General features: G+C 40.5%; 1 protein-coding gene across 1 annotated transcript; it reads left to right on the forward strand.

Moving 5' to 3' along the window:
- Positions 1-269: 269 nt before the first annotated feature.
- ankrd33bb (ankyrin repeat domain 33Bb) lies at positions 270-13693 on the forward strand. The gene is made up of 5 exons (XM_037084446.1): positions 270-996; positions 4255-4384; positions 11359-11499; positions 11729-11892; positions 12139-13693. Exons 1-5 carry the CDS (start codon positions 502-504, stop codon positions 12799-12801), a joined length of 1593 nt encoding a protein of 530 aa, XP_036940341.1. The 5' UTR covers positions 270-501; the 3' UTR covers positions 12802-13693.
- Positions 13694-15409: the final 1716 nt, after the last annotated feature.

Below are 15409 nucleotides of genomic sequence, written 5' to 3' on the forward strand. Positions count from 1 at the left end.
TGTTTTTCCATAGCTCATGACTCATGGATACTCTTGAGCTCGTCACAAGTGCATTCATTTGGAACTGCAATGCGGACAAATACTGATAACCTTCCATTTTCATTTACCCTTTTTGGTCACCCTACCAGTCCAGAGTGACTACCTAAGATCATGCTTATGATCAAACCTTTTTACTCAATGATTTTGTTTTGTGGAGTTCTGGGGAATCCTGACCTTTATGGCATCCTGAGGAGATTTATTCGATGGAGGCTGATAGAGGATTGCAAGCATGTCTATTGATCTCATGCCAACCCTGTGACCTCTGATGACCCTTATCTCTTGGGAAAACTGGCAGAGACAGAAACAGAGAGATGTCAGTACCCTGACAGGATTAGATATTCTGTTGTCTAGGATGTCACTGAATCTGCGGCAGGGAAATGAACAAACTCTAGGGTCCTCCTAGAAATTTCCTGGCACACCCAAAAAATTTAGAAAAATTTGTGGGGGCAGGGGAAGAGTTAAATGGTGTCAATAACAGAGGAACAAGTTGAAGCTTCAAAGGTTCAAGAGAATGGAGTTGCCAGACATGTGCGACTGGGTGAGACTGAGTTTAGCACCAATAAAATTGCTGTGGATAAACCAGTCATGTCCATCACCAATGTTGACGAAAATGGGTATGAGTCTGAGGTGTCAGGAGAGAACGATTACGTGGAGAGTGAAGTTGATTACACACGAAACTATTGGGAGGATGAGGACGATATCTACCAGGAGTTTGAGGAGTTGGACTTCGAGGCCCTGCCAGATCGCTCGGACACGCGGAGCATTGCCTCTGATGATTCTTTCTATCCCCCAGATAATTCCATTATGTCCTTCATGTACCGCTCAGAGAGCCCTGACAGCCCACAGCCCATTTCCTTCTTTAAAGCCTGCTGCAACAACAATGCAATCATCGTCAAGATTATGATCAGACAAGGAGTGACCGAAGACGAAGTTAGAGAGACGGATAGGAACAGAAGAGTAGGTATCTCGGGTTCAACCTATTGTAATGAAATATTTGACTTTCAGGCACTTCAGGGTTTTTTCCACTGCCAATGGATATTCTTTTCATTCTCATCAGGAAATTTAGAAATGAAAATTTGGACTTAACCTGTTTTCAACCAGGCTAACTCTAAATGAAAGCTTAGCCTCGTTGAAACCAGGCTAAGTCCAAATTTTCATTGCTAAATTTCCTGGTGAGAATGAAAAGAATATCCATGTTTCTCCTTTGGAAACTTAAGTTGGCTCACAACGAGTATCAATCTGTATACCCCTGTTCATCTTAATTTTTAGCTATACAAATCATGTAGACTTAGGATGACTTTGGACCATTTACCAATTCATTCTAATAGTTTCAGTTTTTAAAGACATATTTTATATGCAGCCATTGGTTTACGTTCATTTTTCTAAGATCATGCGATTCTTGCACAGTGATCTGCTCTGGGTTACTTTCAGTCAAAAACTTAGATCAAAGATTAATCAGATGTAACATTGGCTATGATAGATTTCACAACTCAAGCAAGTTTTGAGCCAACCAGCTGATCTCCATGCTGTGTTGAAATTAATGGAGAACAATGGCTGCTTCAAAGGTTCACAAGTAGGAAAAATATATTTAAATCAAAGTCCTTGCACACCAGAGAATCTTATTTTGTTTAGGATCAAAAAGGATGACTGTAACAAAAACTAAATATAAACTGAAAAATTATACACTGTCAATCACATGCACATGTTTATTAACTACATTTTGATTGTCAATCAGTTAATATAAATTACACAAAGATCCTTTTATTGATTGTTTTGGTATTTAACATAATGGTACAATGACGCCTGAAAATCATGCTGACCCAGTTGACAGTGAGTGAACTTGGCTGTTTTTTTTTCTCGCTGGCAGTGACACCAGGTCTAGTGGTCACGCCAGCTGAGCCTAGTGCAGCTCCTGGACACCAGAGAAAAACTGAAGGTCAAATCCTGATGGAGGGTTCAGAGCTGTTAGTTAAGCCTCCATTGGCAGATGGGCGGTGAAAACAGAACAGTGACAGTGTCGAGAAGCAGCTTGCCATCAGGGCTCAGCTTTAAAAGGGTCCCTAAGACATTGACCTGAGCACTTGGTAAGATACACTGTATGCTTAGTGAGCTGCAGCATTCAGAGAAGGATTGTCCTTGAGCGTGGTGACAGCAATGTCTTTCAGGACACTTGACAGCATGTAAACATAGAATATGCAGCCATGGAAATAGGGCAAATCAATCCACTCAGTGTTTCCCAGCAAAAAATACTATCACAAAGGATTCATAAACTGGATGTCCTCTTTAGGTCTTGTTCCATTAGAACCAGGCTGGCCTCCTGAATGTGTGGCACCAACCATATTTTCTGAATGAATACCATGTCATTCACAATTTTCAACCTCTTCAATTTCTCCTGACTGTAAGAAAAATCTTCTTTTGTCAGCCTCCCCAGTGGTTTGACTTCCTCTTTGTACAGGGCAGTCACATTCACAGGACAAATCCTGTCTGTGTTGTTTCAAAGTTCACCTCATTCTTATAAAGCTATCATCAGGTCATTTACGTCCCAATTATTTTAATTTACACATTCCTCCCACTCATCTACCGAAAGACAAAGCCTGGAAGTTATTTCTCTGGTTTCATTACATTGGCATTGTCTCACAATCACAATTATCCCCTTGATCTGCATTTAAATGAAGCACATGTATCCAATAAAGATTTAATTGGTAAGCTCTCTCTATAGCTGTTCCTTTTTAAGGTGTTCATTCCATTTGGGGAGGCATAATTTATTAATACCTAATTATTTATTAATACCTAATTTGGAAACTACAACAGAATGCAGCAACATGGCTAGAATGGAATTTTAGGATCATAAATTGTTTCGTATCACAACTGCAACTTTCCAATTTAACTTTGACCCACTGTTATTACCACTGTCCTAGAGTGTTACACAGCCCACATGCTCACTGAAGTTACATAGCGCAACAAGTGATAGAGGGGCAAAGTGGCTGAAGCAGAGACACCATTCACCCTAATACAATGACTGTAACATTCAAATGTTGCTGGAGCTGTGATCTTTAGACAAAATAGTTGTTTAATGTCACTTTAACATTTCATCTGTTGTCTGGACAGTGACATGTGACAATGTGTTTTTTAGACTGCAGGTAAATCCTCATGCCTGGTGTAAATGGGTTAAAGTAAATGTAAATGTAGTTATACACTGTTTTTCTTTGAAATGGAGGGATGTTACAAGAGTACTCTATTTGAGTCCAATTAAGTTGTTTTGATAATTATGTAGTTTATGTGGAGGAACTTAGAACTTACAATTTTAATATTGACAATATTAATGATAAACTAAGAAATACATGTTTTTTCCATAACTGAATAATCAAGCTGTTCTGAGGAAAATGAGCTCCCATGAACACGGTTTGAAGCTAGAAAAAGGGTGGCAGTTTCTGTCACGTATAAGCAAGGTAAAACTGTGTGAAATTGTTTTATGCAATTCATTAAGTCATGAAAATGAAAAGAGATTATTCAGTTTGTTTGTGCAGTCAATGAGGAAAATTCCTCTCCTACCTGTAACATGAGGGTTTATCTATTGTCTGCGTGATCGTCTGACCACCTTTTTTTCATAAGACTGGACTTGTTCTTTTCAAAATTGTTTAACAGAAAGCAGATCTCAGCAGTTACATCGGACAGAACCTCTTGTCAGAACTGAATGGTATTATGAGTAAATGACCTCAAAGACCCCGACATGTACTCTCATACTGCAGTGTGGTTTACTTTTTTGCTGGTCTGATGTCTCTCTTCACATTCTCACACGTCTGCTGGTTAAACTCTTGGAAAAGCAACCCTTGTCCCCTTTGTTAATGAGTTTTTGTCCTAAAAAAAAAAAAAAAGAACCCCCCCATCCAAACATTATATCTGATTTAAGAGATATTACCCGTATATTAAGAAGAAACCAGCCAGAAGCAGTCTATTACAGTTTGTTCGTCACAGGGAAAACCACTTGTACTTTCCTCGTAGGCAACATGAGGGATAGGAGTTATTTCTTTTTATGAGATCAATGCAATATTTTTCACCCCGCCAGGAAGTGTGGTTATGAATCTGTAAAAATAAAACATAAAAAAAATGCTTCACCATAGCTTCAAGAAACAATTTTGGTGTTTTGAAGAGGCTAAATTACTCACAGACGAAGACAGGAAAAGAAACTCAAGCACTCTTGTATTTGCGTTTCAGTCCGGCCTGATCGTGGCGTGCTACCATGGCTACGTGGACGTGGTCATCGCCCTCTCTCAGTGCCCGTATGTTGACGTCAACTGGCAGGACAACGAGGGCAACACCGCTCTTATTACTGCAGCACAAGCAGGTAAGCACACCTCCGGCCTTTCAGTAAAACCCCTCTCTATATATATTTTTTTACTGGGGTTGTTATTTCTACTGGTATGATTATTGGAAACAATCATGAGGAGCCCTTATCTAATACCAGCAGCACTGTTGGTGCTATTATGTCTTTAAAAGGCTTCACAGTCATGGTCCTCCAAGACAAGTGTTTTGACCCATTACACTTGCAGTCCCAGCTGTGTGGGTGTGTACAGACTCTAACAGAGCTCTCCCCCTCTCACCTGTTTGTATGGATACAGTTTGGCATTTTTGGGATCTACACATATGGGGTTTATTACTCTCAGTCATGTTATATAATTAATCAGTCATGTCATACAACTGGCTACAGTATAGTCTCTAGGGACTGACTGGTTCAGCAAAACAATCATTTTTAAAACAAGTCAAATTTAATGAGTTTACTCAGTATGTTGTCAATGTCAATATGTTTTCACAAGATATGATATATTCACAAAAATAATAAAACACATTGCTGGGAGTAAAAGGTTTCCTTCAGTTTCCTTCTAATAGTCCACATAAGTAAGCATTTGAATTAAGACCGTGGGTGCTTTCGACAAACAAACCTCTCTGAGCTCCGGAGTGCACACCTGCACCAGCTGAACCATTCGGAAAATTTGGCCCAATGTTGCAAACTGGTCGGATATTCAGTGCACTCACAGAGTGGCAGAGTGCACTCTGTCTGAGGAGACGAAGCAGCAGAGCAATAACAGCAGTCTGTGTTTCATGAACAGTTGAAACAGCGTACACTAGCTGAATGCAGCAACTGTGATGGGTGAATTAACCAAAGTAATTGGACACACACTTGACGAGCAGTGTGTCTGATGCTAGCAAACTGCTAGATAGTGGCCTGTGTTTCTAGATCTTATTTTCATAGGCATATTTATGCAGTATTACATTTAATTATTTTACTGCAAAATAGAAATTTATCTGTTTCAAGTAATAGTTATTCAGTGCACTTAAAACCATATGTTTTGTGCGCTTGTTAAACATGCCACATTCTCAGCAAAGACTGAACTATCATCTTTGTGTGTCAGCTACAGAGAGAACGTATGTCTAAATAAGCTTCTGTGTGAAGCTTAAACACAGGAAGTGTGTCAAAAAGCTCCATTTTGACAAAATCATTTCACACAGGGGCCGAGTTTGGCAAGAAGGATCGTTCATATACTTGTTTGTTCATTTGTTCAGTCGCGTTTCCAGTACAACTTCATTTAGCAGTGAATCATGTAATGCACAGTTCTCAGCTCCTCGTTCTCAAACAATGGTGCTAAAGGTCAACATAACACTGTGGTTCAAGGCAAATACATAGCTGCAACTTCATGATTAGGTATACTTTTAGACAACACAACAGTGGATAATGTGTATAGTCACCTTGACATTAAATTGACATGTATTGAAGGTAAGCCAAGGGTGACTGACTGACTGACTGAACGAGAATGATGAGCTACGAATGAAATGAAATGGTTTTTTTTTTTTCATGGAATGGTTGCTATGCTTTCTTGTTTCTTATTGGCTGAAATTCAATGATAGTGTCCGAGACTCAGCATACGATTGGCTGGCTCTTATTCCTCTACCTAAATAGTGAACAACACAGCGACTAGTCTGTGAGAACGAAAGAACGAACGAGTGGGAAGTGAAACATGGAATCAGGTCAGTAGACACTGTAGACAAGCTCTAACATAAGAGATGCTGCATTTTGTATCATAATACATATTCATTGGAGTTTTGTTCTTTCACTCACTTTCTGATAGTTTACCAGTTAGTTTACTAAGTAAGAAAGCAAATGCTGACCTAATTTGAGCGGCCATGCTTTCATTAAAGTGGAAAGTGTCAGAGCCGGTTTATGAACACACCTAACTTTTGAAAAAGGAATAACATAGTTTTCCTCTATTAAACGAATATCTGAATTCATTAGCAACAACATTCACTCTTGCTGAAGTCATTAGACCAAAGGGTTACTGCTAAAGCCCTATTTAGACTGGTGTGACCATGTAGCTTAATGTCAGCTTAGTTAGAGATGTTATTAAAGTACAACTGAGTCATTTTGTCGAGTACAAGACTCTTTGTCTACTCTTTGTGCTTCTTTTACATGATGTTTCAAGATGTCACAGACTTCAATGGTTTTATCTCAAACGTGACACAAAAAGGTAACACACCCCACCAGGAGACGGGCTGTTCATCCTGCTTCTGGTCTCAGGTCACCAAAAGATAGTGTCTATAAAGAAATTTGATGAAAGTTATGTTTTTTTGTTTTGTTTTTTTACAACTTTCACGTTTTTTTTTTTCCTTCACGTTTTTCTTGGAGCATCATTGTACTCACCAAATGAAATGCTGAAATCTTGGACTGGGACAATGATGCTAAAATAGCTCCAACGGGACATCAACCTTAAACTGACAGCCAACAGTTGAGCCAGATTAGCTACCACTGTCTTAACTACCAGCTTAATTACACCATGTTTGATCCGATTAATGCTTGTGTTCCTCGATTCAGCATATACATTTTTGGGTTATTTTGCTGCTCTCCAATATTGCAGCATTTACTTTGGTGAGTTATCAAAAGTGATATAGCGAGTGCCTGGAGTGACAAAAATTCAACCCAAGTTGTAACAAACCGTACAAGTTTTCCTCCAATCAAAAGGATCTTGAGGGCAAACTGAATGTTCCCTGATCCTGTAATTTCCACTTGTGTCTGCTGTTCGACAAAATAAGGACTACAATCTTGCTTTAAAACTGTGATGACATTTTTCCTGAGACAAATATAAAAAAGACCAGTACCACACAAGCTTAAACTAAGAGCAGCTTCTGACATAAAATCAAAGCTGTGTGAGCAGTAAGTGATTGAAAATTCTTGGTCTGAGTACCAAGGCTAGTGCAATCCTCTCTTTGAATCATGCTGACAGAAATCCACAAAGAGATTCTGAAGAGATGGTTAAGAGCGTATTCAGCTCGAGTTCCCAATATTTCCCCTCCAATTACCACAATGTGGAGTAGTGTCGTTGTAGGCGTTCTTCATTCATATCTCAGAATATAAACCTTTGGACACAACCCAAATTAAACTTATCACTTCAGATACACACACACGTTCCTGGATGTCTAATTTCATCCAATGAAAAGAAAGTATTTGTGTCACAGCTTGTGCATTCATAAATCCATTTTCACTTCATGTAATATTCCTCAAAATATAAATGCCCCCCCCCCGATACTTTTGATGCATAATTTACAGTGGTAGAAATTAGTTTCAAAATTGATCCAAATTGAAGCACAGAGCATGTTGTGAGGTCTGGTGCTTCCATTTGCAAAAATCGCTGTTATTTGCTTGCTTTAGAAAAGTGCCATGGTTAGCAATTTCATAGTAATGCAACCACACGTGTCAGACATGGCGCCCCGGCCTCTCATCTGCTAACGATGATAAATGGCTCTCTGCGGCCTGTGATGAATAGCTGCAGACTACTCTTCATTTTCTGCTTCATTACAAGAAATATTGATCCTGGCTGGTGACAAAGTAGTCTGCCACACCTCAGGGGAACAGGTGTGCAGAACTGTGAGTCCACATGACTGCAAAAAAATGGTCAAAAAAACATGAGAAGAAAAACTTTTCCTTAAAGCCTTCAGTTAAGGCAGGAGTGGGGAATCTTTTTATCTATCGAGGGCCATCAGGGGCCATGACATTTTTTCTTAAAGGTAAGCAGCTCACAACATAATTTTTATGGCCTCTTTAACTTAATTGCAATAACGTAAATATCGTGACTATTAATTAATGTTTTAGCCAATTTTAATTTCATCCATCTCAGTGTATCTTAGTGTTTTAATCCAATTAATTGTCTGTTCCTGTTGAGTTTTATATTTGCAGATGTTTAGCTGTTTAAGCAGTAAATAACCTATAATATACCTCAAATCATTTCAGAGCATTCTGATGTGAAAATAAACAGATACGGCCCGCTTAAATCACTCGAAAAATGACATCAGAGCTATATTCAACCTGCTTTCAAAAGAAAACTCCCTGTTTCCACTCAACAGTTTCAGCTCAGATTGATAGTAGACAACCTTATATGAGACAACTCAGATCTGTAATTTCTGAGTGATTTAAAGCTGATATATGAGATTTGTGAGAGCTGATTTTTTTTTTTTATCATTTCACATCAGAATGCTCTGAAATGATTTGAGGTACATTATAAATGTGTCTACTGTCAATCTGAGGTGGAAAAAAAGAAATTTACTTATCAGCATCATTATCATATCAGTGTGACCTAATGCTAGAACTGCTTCTCCTTGGTGAGACGTCTGATGTCAGGTGGCAGTGATGATGTTGCCACTCTCAGCTGGTTGTCCAGGTTTTGGTCAGTCAGTCTTGAGCGGAGCCGAGTCTTTGCAAGAGTCAGTTTTGTCTCTTGCAGAATCCTTCAATGATTCCTCAGTATCTTATGCCATGTCAGTCTGAGATGGTTCTCTGAGATAAACTGACACTTTGGAACAGCTCGATTTTTTCTGGCATGCGCAGCTCCACAGCGGCAGCAAGGCGCTCCACAAATTCACCTTCGGCATGAGGTTTCAGCTTCTTAGCAATTAGCTCACTCACAAAGACAAAGCTAGCCTTCCTCATGTTGTCCTGGTCTGCTCGCGTTTTGGATAAACCTGCTTGCTGGCAAATCAAACCTCAGAGAGTGGCAACTTTATCTACGTGCATGTGTCCTTTCAATGCATCCAGTTTTGCATGTTTCATGCCATAATGACACTCCAGGTTTGAGTTTTGTGAATGTATTCATGGATTGCCTCGCAGGCCAGACCAAACTGTCTCACGGGCCGTATACGGCCCGGAGGCTGGAGGTTCCCCACCCCTGAGTTAAGGTAAAAAGTCTCTAGGCCTGCTAGGGATGAGACCCAATCGCAAGCAGTGAACTCTCATTATAACCACCCTCCCTACCCTTGCACTCAACCATGCTTCTGCATCCAGCTGTATCTCTTTAATGGACTCCTGTTGTGTGCTGTAAACCAGCATTGTGCTCACTTGAAGGAATTCCAGATGATTGGACTGTTTCATTCACATGGATTTGGACTCAATTAAGAACTAAGGCGGTGAAGATGTCAGAAGCATTGCTGAAAGGTTAACAATCTGCAGTGTGACTGCAAATCTCAACAGCAACACTGAATGGCTGACAAAACAAAAGCTTTGAATTATGGGCACTAATCAACCGACCATAAGGTTCAGAAATATTCTTGACATTTCAATGTGCCAAAATAATGTTGACAAGTTAACACAATATTGCTTAACAGGCAAAAATACATATTGTGTATATTCACAAAACTGTGTTAAACCAAGGTGACTTGAATCAGATTGTCCACCTGGCTGAATTTTTGGCTCTTTACATAGGTGACACAGCAGCTTGCCTGAACTGACTGTGAAAAAAAAGCTGTAAAGCTGGCCATAAGAAAAATGTAATGTAACATCACAAATATATAATATAGGAGTCTTGAGTGGAAATTATAATGGATAGGCTTACAATAGGAAAGAATTAGCCTAAGTGTCCATATATACATCAAAACACAGCTGCTTGTCTATCGCTGTCTTGGTGCTTCTTCCAAACTGATTGAAGTAGCTACGCCAAAGGAACACCGACTCATGACTCAACAATGTGAGCATGGATTAGCAAGACAAATAGTCAGCAGTCATGCTAGCAGGTCATATGTTAATATTCATATGAGGTTATGTTTTGAATAGTCCAAATTTCAGCTCAGGGGCTATGGTCATTTTCGCTAACTGGCGTCATTATTAAAAAATATCAGCAACATTTTAATACAATATACACCGATGAGCCACAGAATTAAAACCACTGACAGGTGATGTCATTAACATTGATAATGCTGTTACAATGCAGTGTTCTCCTGAGAAACCTTGGATCCTAGCATTCATGTAGATACCACTTGACACACACCACCCACCCTAACACCGAATACCAGCTCATGGCAACAACAGTCTTTGATCACAGTGGTGCCCCCCAGCAGGACAGTGTGCCCTGACATGCCACATAAACAGCTCAGGAACAGCTCCAAGAAAACAGCAAAGAGCTATTTTGTCTGCATGAGGGGAACCTGCACAATATTAAGCAGGTTTTTCAATGTCCTGGCTGATTGGTGTGTCCAGTCTACAACATGTTATGGCCACCCATAGTTTCAGTCTGAGTCCAAATGGTAAACCAACCATTTTGGACAACATCGTCACGCCATGAAACTTGCCAATTTGCAAACTAAGGAGGGCTTAACTGTACCACAAAGTTAAATCTAGACACCAGATCCATCAATACTATGTTTTCCCAGAACTGTTAAGCAGAAGAGAGAAAGAAAACATTTTGATATTGACAAAGTGTTATTGAAATGTCAACAATCAAACAGAGGGCAACAGAATTGAGTCCTAAAGGAAATAAGTTAGGATTTTAGCTCAAAGTCAAGTTTTTTCAGTTGGATTTCTGTTGAAGGGCCTCTGTGGAACAATTCTGTTGGAAGGCTACCCCCCATTTTAAACCAATGTTAGCTACTGTCACTCTCTGTTAGAGGGAAGGCACTGAGACAAGGCAGGAACAAGTAAGTCATATCCTTTGGTTTGTAATGGAAAATCATTGTGGCGTAGCTGGTAACATTAGCTTTGTACTTCTGGTGACTGAATGAACATTTAAACTAAATCATAAAAATGGTGTTCATAAGTATCATAAACTTGCATTTGCCACATGCCATGTTTTCTGAAGTAATCCAAAATGGAATGGAAAATTCACATGGACACTTTGTTGAGGGAACCAGGGTGAAGCTTACTTTTGGTATGCTGACAAAGATACTCGTCCCTGCAGCACTCTTTATGGGAGATATACCAGAGAGATCATGAGATGCTTTGCCGGTGCTAAACTAGAGACACCCTAACTTGCAAACCACATTTCTGTGTTTGTGTCTGGCCTGCAGGTCATATGATCATCTCTCACTACCTACTCAACTATTTCCCTGGACTGGACATCGAGAGGAGGAACTGTCACGGGTTTACAGCTTTAATGAAGGCTGCCATGCAGGGCAGGGCTGAGGTTGTCCGAGCTCTCATGCTGGCTGGTAAAACACATCTGTGAAATAACTTCAATCAATATCAATCAATCTGTTCTAGAAAGTTACCTCTTGTATGATGTACAGTAATGATCTATGTAAATGTAAATATCAAGGTATAAATCTCCTTTGTTATATGGATGAAAGAAAAAGGTATAAAAAAAAATAAGGAGGTGATTAGAGTAAAGCTTCAGTCACAGATTTTCCCGCGCATTGACGACTTCAATTATGTTTCCAGGAAGTGATATTCAGGCACGGGACAACGGCCGCAATATGACACCCAGGGACTGGGCTCTCTTCACTGGCCGATACGAGACCGCGTTTCTGATGTATAGGCTGATGTCAAAGCCCTGTGCCGAGCAGTTCTGTGACTCCTTCTCCATGGAGTGGCCCATGCTCGAGGTAAGAAAAAAAAAAAAATCATAGTGACCACAGTCTTTTGTTAGGCAGTTCCAAACCAGGTTTTGTTAGTGTAACGAGGTCACATGTTAGGCTTTCATTTACCTGCAGGACCATAATGTGCTAAGGATCCCAACAAATGCTTCACATAATGCCTTTCATCCCCCTGTGAAATTAAATACAGTGTGTAAAATATGTTCTTCTTAAAGCTGATGTCTTTAAACCACATCGTTTGATCTTGTTGTCCAGGAGCTGGTGGCCCAGGCCCAAGAACCAAAGTCCTGCTGGAGACATTTGATCAACCTCCTGTCCTGCTGCTGCCCTTACAGGTTTTACATCAAAAACAAGGTTAACCCTGTGGATGATGGTGTTCTTGACCACATGGTCCAGGTCACCACCAGTATCTCCAGTCCATTCATTGCGACAGCTTGCCGCACGGTTTGTCCGGGCAGCCCGCCGTGCATCGGAAAGCGTCGTCACGCTGTCCAGGAGATCCTGAGGAGGCAGCGCGTGGCTGAGCTCAAGCAAATGGGTCCCGACAGACTGAACAACTACAAGAGATTTTTCCAGAACTCCCGGATCCTCCTCATCCCCAAGGCGAGGGATCGGAGGTCCAGCCTCCAGCCTCAGCTGCTGAGCGAGGTAGCTGCAGTGTCCGTGGTGGCTATTAGACGGGCAAGTCTCCTGCCTCTGCATATGCTGAGGCGCAGCAGTGTGCGGCCAGGCATTGTGGTGCCCAAAGTGATGCTCTGCAAAGCCCCGGTTCCGAACTTTAAACCTGAAAAACTCAGAAGGAACAGTAACCACAACCAGCTCCAGATCCCAAAATGGGACTACAAGATGAAGAGAATAGAGAGGAAGCAGCAGGAGGAGGAGAGGAAAAGACTGTTACCTCTGATAAAGAAGAGATAAGGGGAAAGGGGAGTGCAGCTGTATGTTCACATTAACTGAGAGAGCAGGACATGACTTGCTGCAAGAGCTGGCTCTTTGAAAAAGTTGAAAAGTCAACTTGATAAATCGACTCTTTAAACGTGAACATAACTGCTCACCTTCTTTTTTGTTTGCTCTGATTGTCGACATTGTTGAAATTGTTGCCTTGTTTCTGAGTGCATATGCTTCATTTGTGAGACATAATATTTTAGTTTGAGGGGTTTGAGAGGAGAAAGACAAAGATCAGCAACAGGACATCATGCTTAATTGTACAGGACCCACAGGGTAAAATGTTGAAAAAAGTTCAATTTGGTGCAAAATTTGCCATAGAAGACCATCAAGGGGCCAGAAATAGGACTTGAAGAGGCGGGGAGGTGGCAGCCAGTCAGGATTTCACAGGATGGAGAGAAGAGCTTCGACACAGCCAAATGCCGATTGGTGGCTGACTGCTGCAGCACATTTCCACAGGAAAGGATCGCTGTGCATGCAGGAGGAAGCCAAGACGCCAGTTTACACTGATACATGCTTGAACAGGTATTTGCAAGTAAGAGCTTATGAGCAGTGTATGACAGCTGAGCTGAGGAACTGGCTCACGCAGGCTTTATACAAGCTTTGTAGAGAACCAGAGAAGCAGAGCCAAAAATAAACAGCTTAGCACAAGACTGTTGACTTTCAAAATAATCACTAGATAGGCCACTGCTACTGTACGCTACTGTATCCATCATTTGGAATGGCATTGATGGAAAAGCATTTACAAATACATAGCTATGAAAAGTCAGTGAGGACAAAGTATAACATATGGCATGAGAATGACACAGGTTTATCTGTACTATACAATAGTAATATAATATAATTTAATATTTTTATATTTTTCAAGTGGTGGCATGAGCCATAGAGCACAAATTTATTATGGTGATTTTGTGCTTTGAGGTGGGACAAATCTCACTAAATGACCCTTTAAAAGCTATTTAATCCATCATGACAGACTTCTATGTGACACCACTGAACTGTCTTTTGTTGTCCAATAAATACAGTACATACATATATATAGACAACACCCTGCTACCCAAGATAGCCTTCATGAACATACCTTAGTATGAAAAGGCAGCAGTTACCTCTGACTGCTGTAGGTGTGTGCTTTGTGCTAACGTCACGTTAGCTGCTGAGCAGGACAGCTGCTGACTCTGGTTCTTGGGCTTAGGGTGTTTGTGGTTTGTGCCACTGCTGGACGTCTGCCATGGTAGAGGTAGTTCAGGCTCAGGGCCTATGTAATGTGAGCGTGATGCGGCATGGTCATTGCTTACCATATCTAACTACCTCATGTGTCATGTAAGAGGTCATGGATGTGAACAACAAAAATGGCTATTGTCAAGCTACCACATAGCATTTGCGAAAAAATAGTCTGTACCCTCTCTGTCACAATTAGCTTGCTAATATTAGCTTTAGCAACATATTCGTGGAGGCTTGTGGAAGAACATGAACAGTAAAGGCATGAGCAGAATGCATGTATCTACAGGTAGATGAGCCATTTCACACACATTCATTATGGCCATCCCACCAAATGTCCTTTTAATCCTTCCTGAAACTTGACGGACTTCACTGTTCTTACCTGATGTTTGGAACATGGTGAACTTGACTTAAGTAGACTGGAATTGGTTACGTTGTCCCTCCATGGATCCTGTATGCATCTTCTGCCCAAAACTGGACCGTTAAGGTAACATAACACTGAGCAGCAGCTCATATCTACCATGCGTTAAAGCATATTTGCACAGGGATGGAAGCTAATGGACAAGCAGTCAATTGTACTTAAGTAATCTACTGTACATACTACATGGCTGACTAGAAGAAAAGGAAAATCAAATCCGCGCGCCAAATTCACTGATGTGGAACTCGATGGACTGATGAATCTGTGTCTGCCCATCACCGGCTTCTGAGGAAATACTGTGGCTCATACTTGAATGTTAATAAGTGGATCTCTTTTGTATCTTTGTGTAGCATTGATTGTATACAGTATGATTACATACATCTTTCCTCTGAATTATCTAAAAATACAGATTTTTTTTCTTTTTTTGACCAGGGATATTGAAGGCTGAACTGCAATAAAAGGCTTATAGTTACATTTTTTCATGCACCTTTTGTCAGTCACGGAGCAAGTGTAGGCGGGTAATTCTGTAAGAACTTTGTAATCAGGCCTCTGACTGTGTAATGTCTCTGAATTATCTCATTACAAACAAAGATCATCCAAATGGCTGTTCGCTGCAATAAACTTGTTTGTGACACTCTGAGGCTGCCTTACTGAAAAACTGTTTAAACATTCCTGCTGCAATACATGATCGTCACACAATGTTCAAACTAAGTAGAAGCACTGCAGAACAATGTTAAAACAAACAAACAAACAAACAAAAAAAATACAACATTCTGTTTAAACTTTACTCCTCACTGATGTGAAGAGACTGTGGCTTGAATCTATGAAAATCTAATGGGAGTTTTGTGCACGGCAGACTCACTGTTTGAGCTGAATCCCTGCAGGCATCTGCTACATGAACACAACTTTGGTTGTTGCAGACGGTACAATTCAGAACGATCTGTC

This window comes from Acanthopagrus latus, chromosome 21, assembly GCF_904848185.1.
Source record: "Acanthopagrus latus isolate v.2019 chromosome 21, fAcaLat1.1, whole genome shotgun sequence".
In the NCBI taxonomy this organism is placed as follows: Eukaryota; Metazoa; Chordata; class Actinopteri; order Spariformes; family Sparidae; genus Acanthopagrus; species Acanthopagrus latus.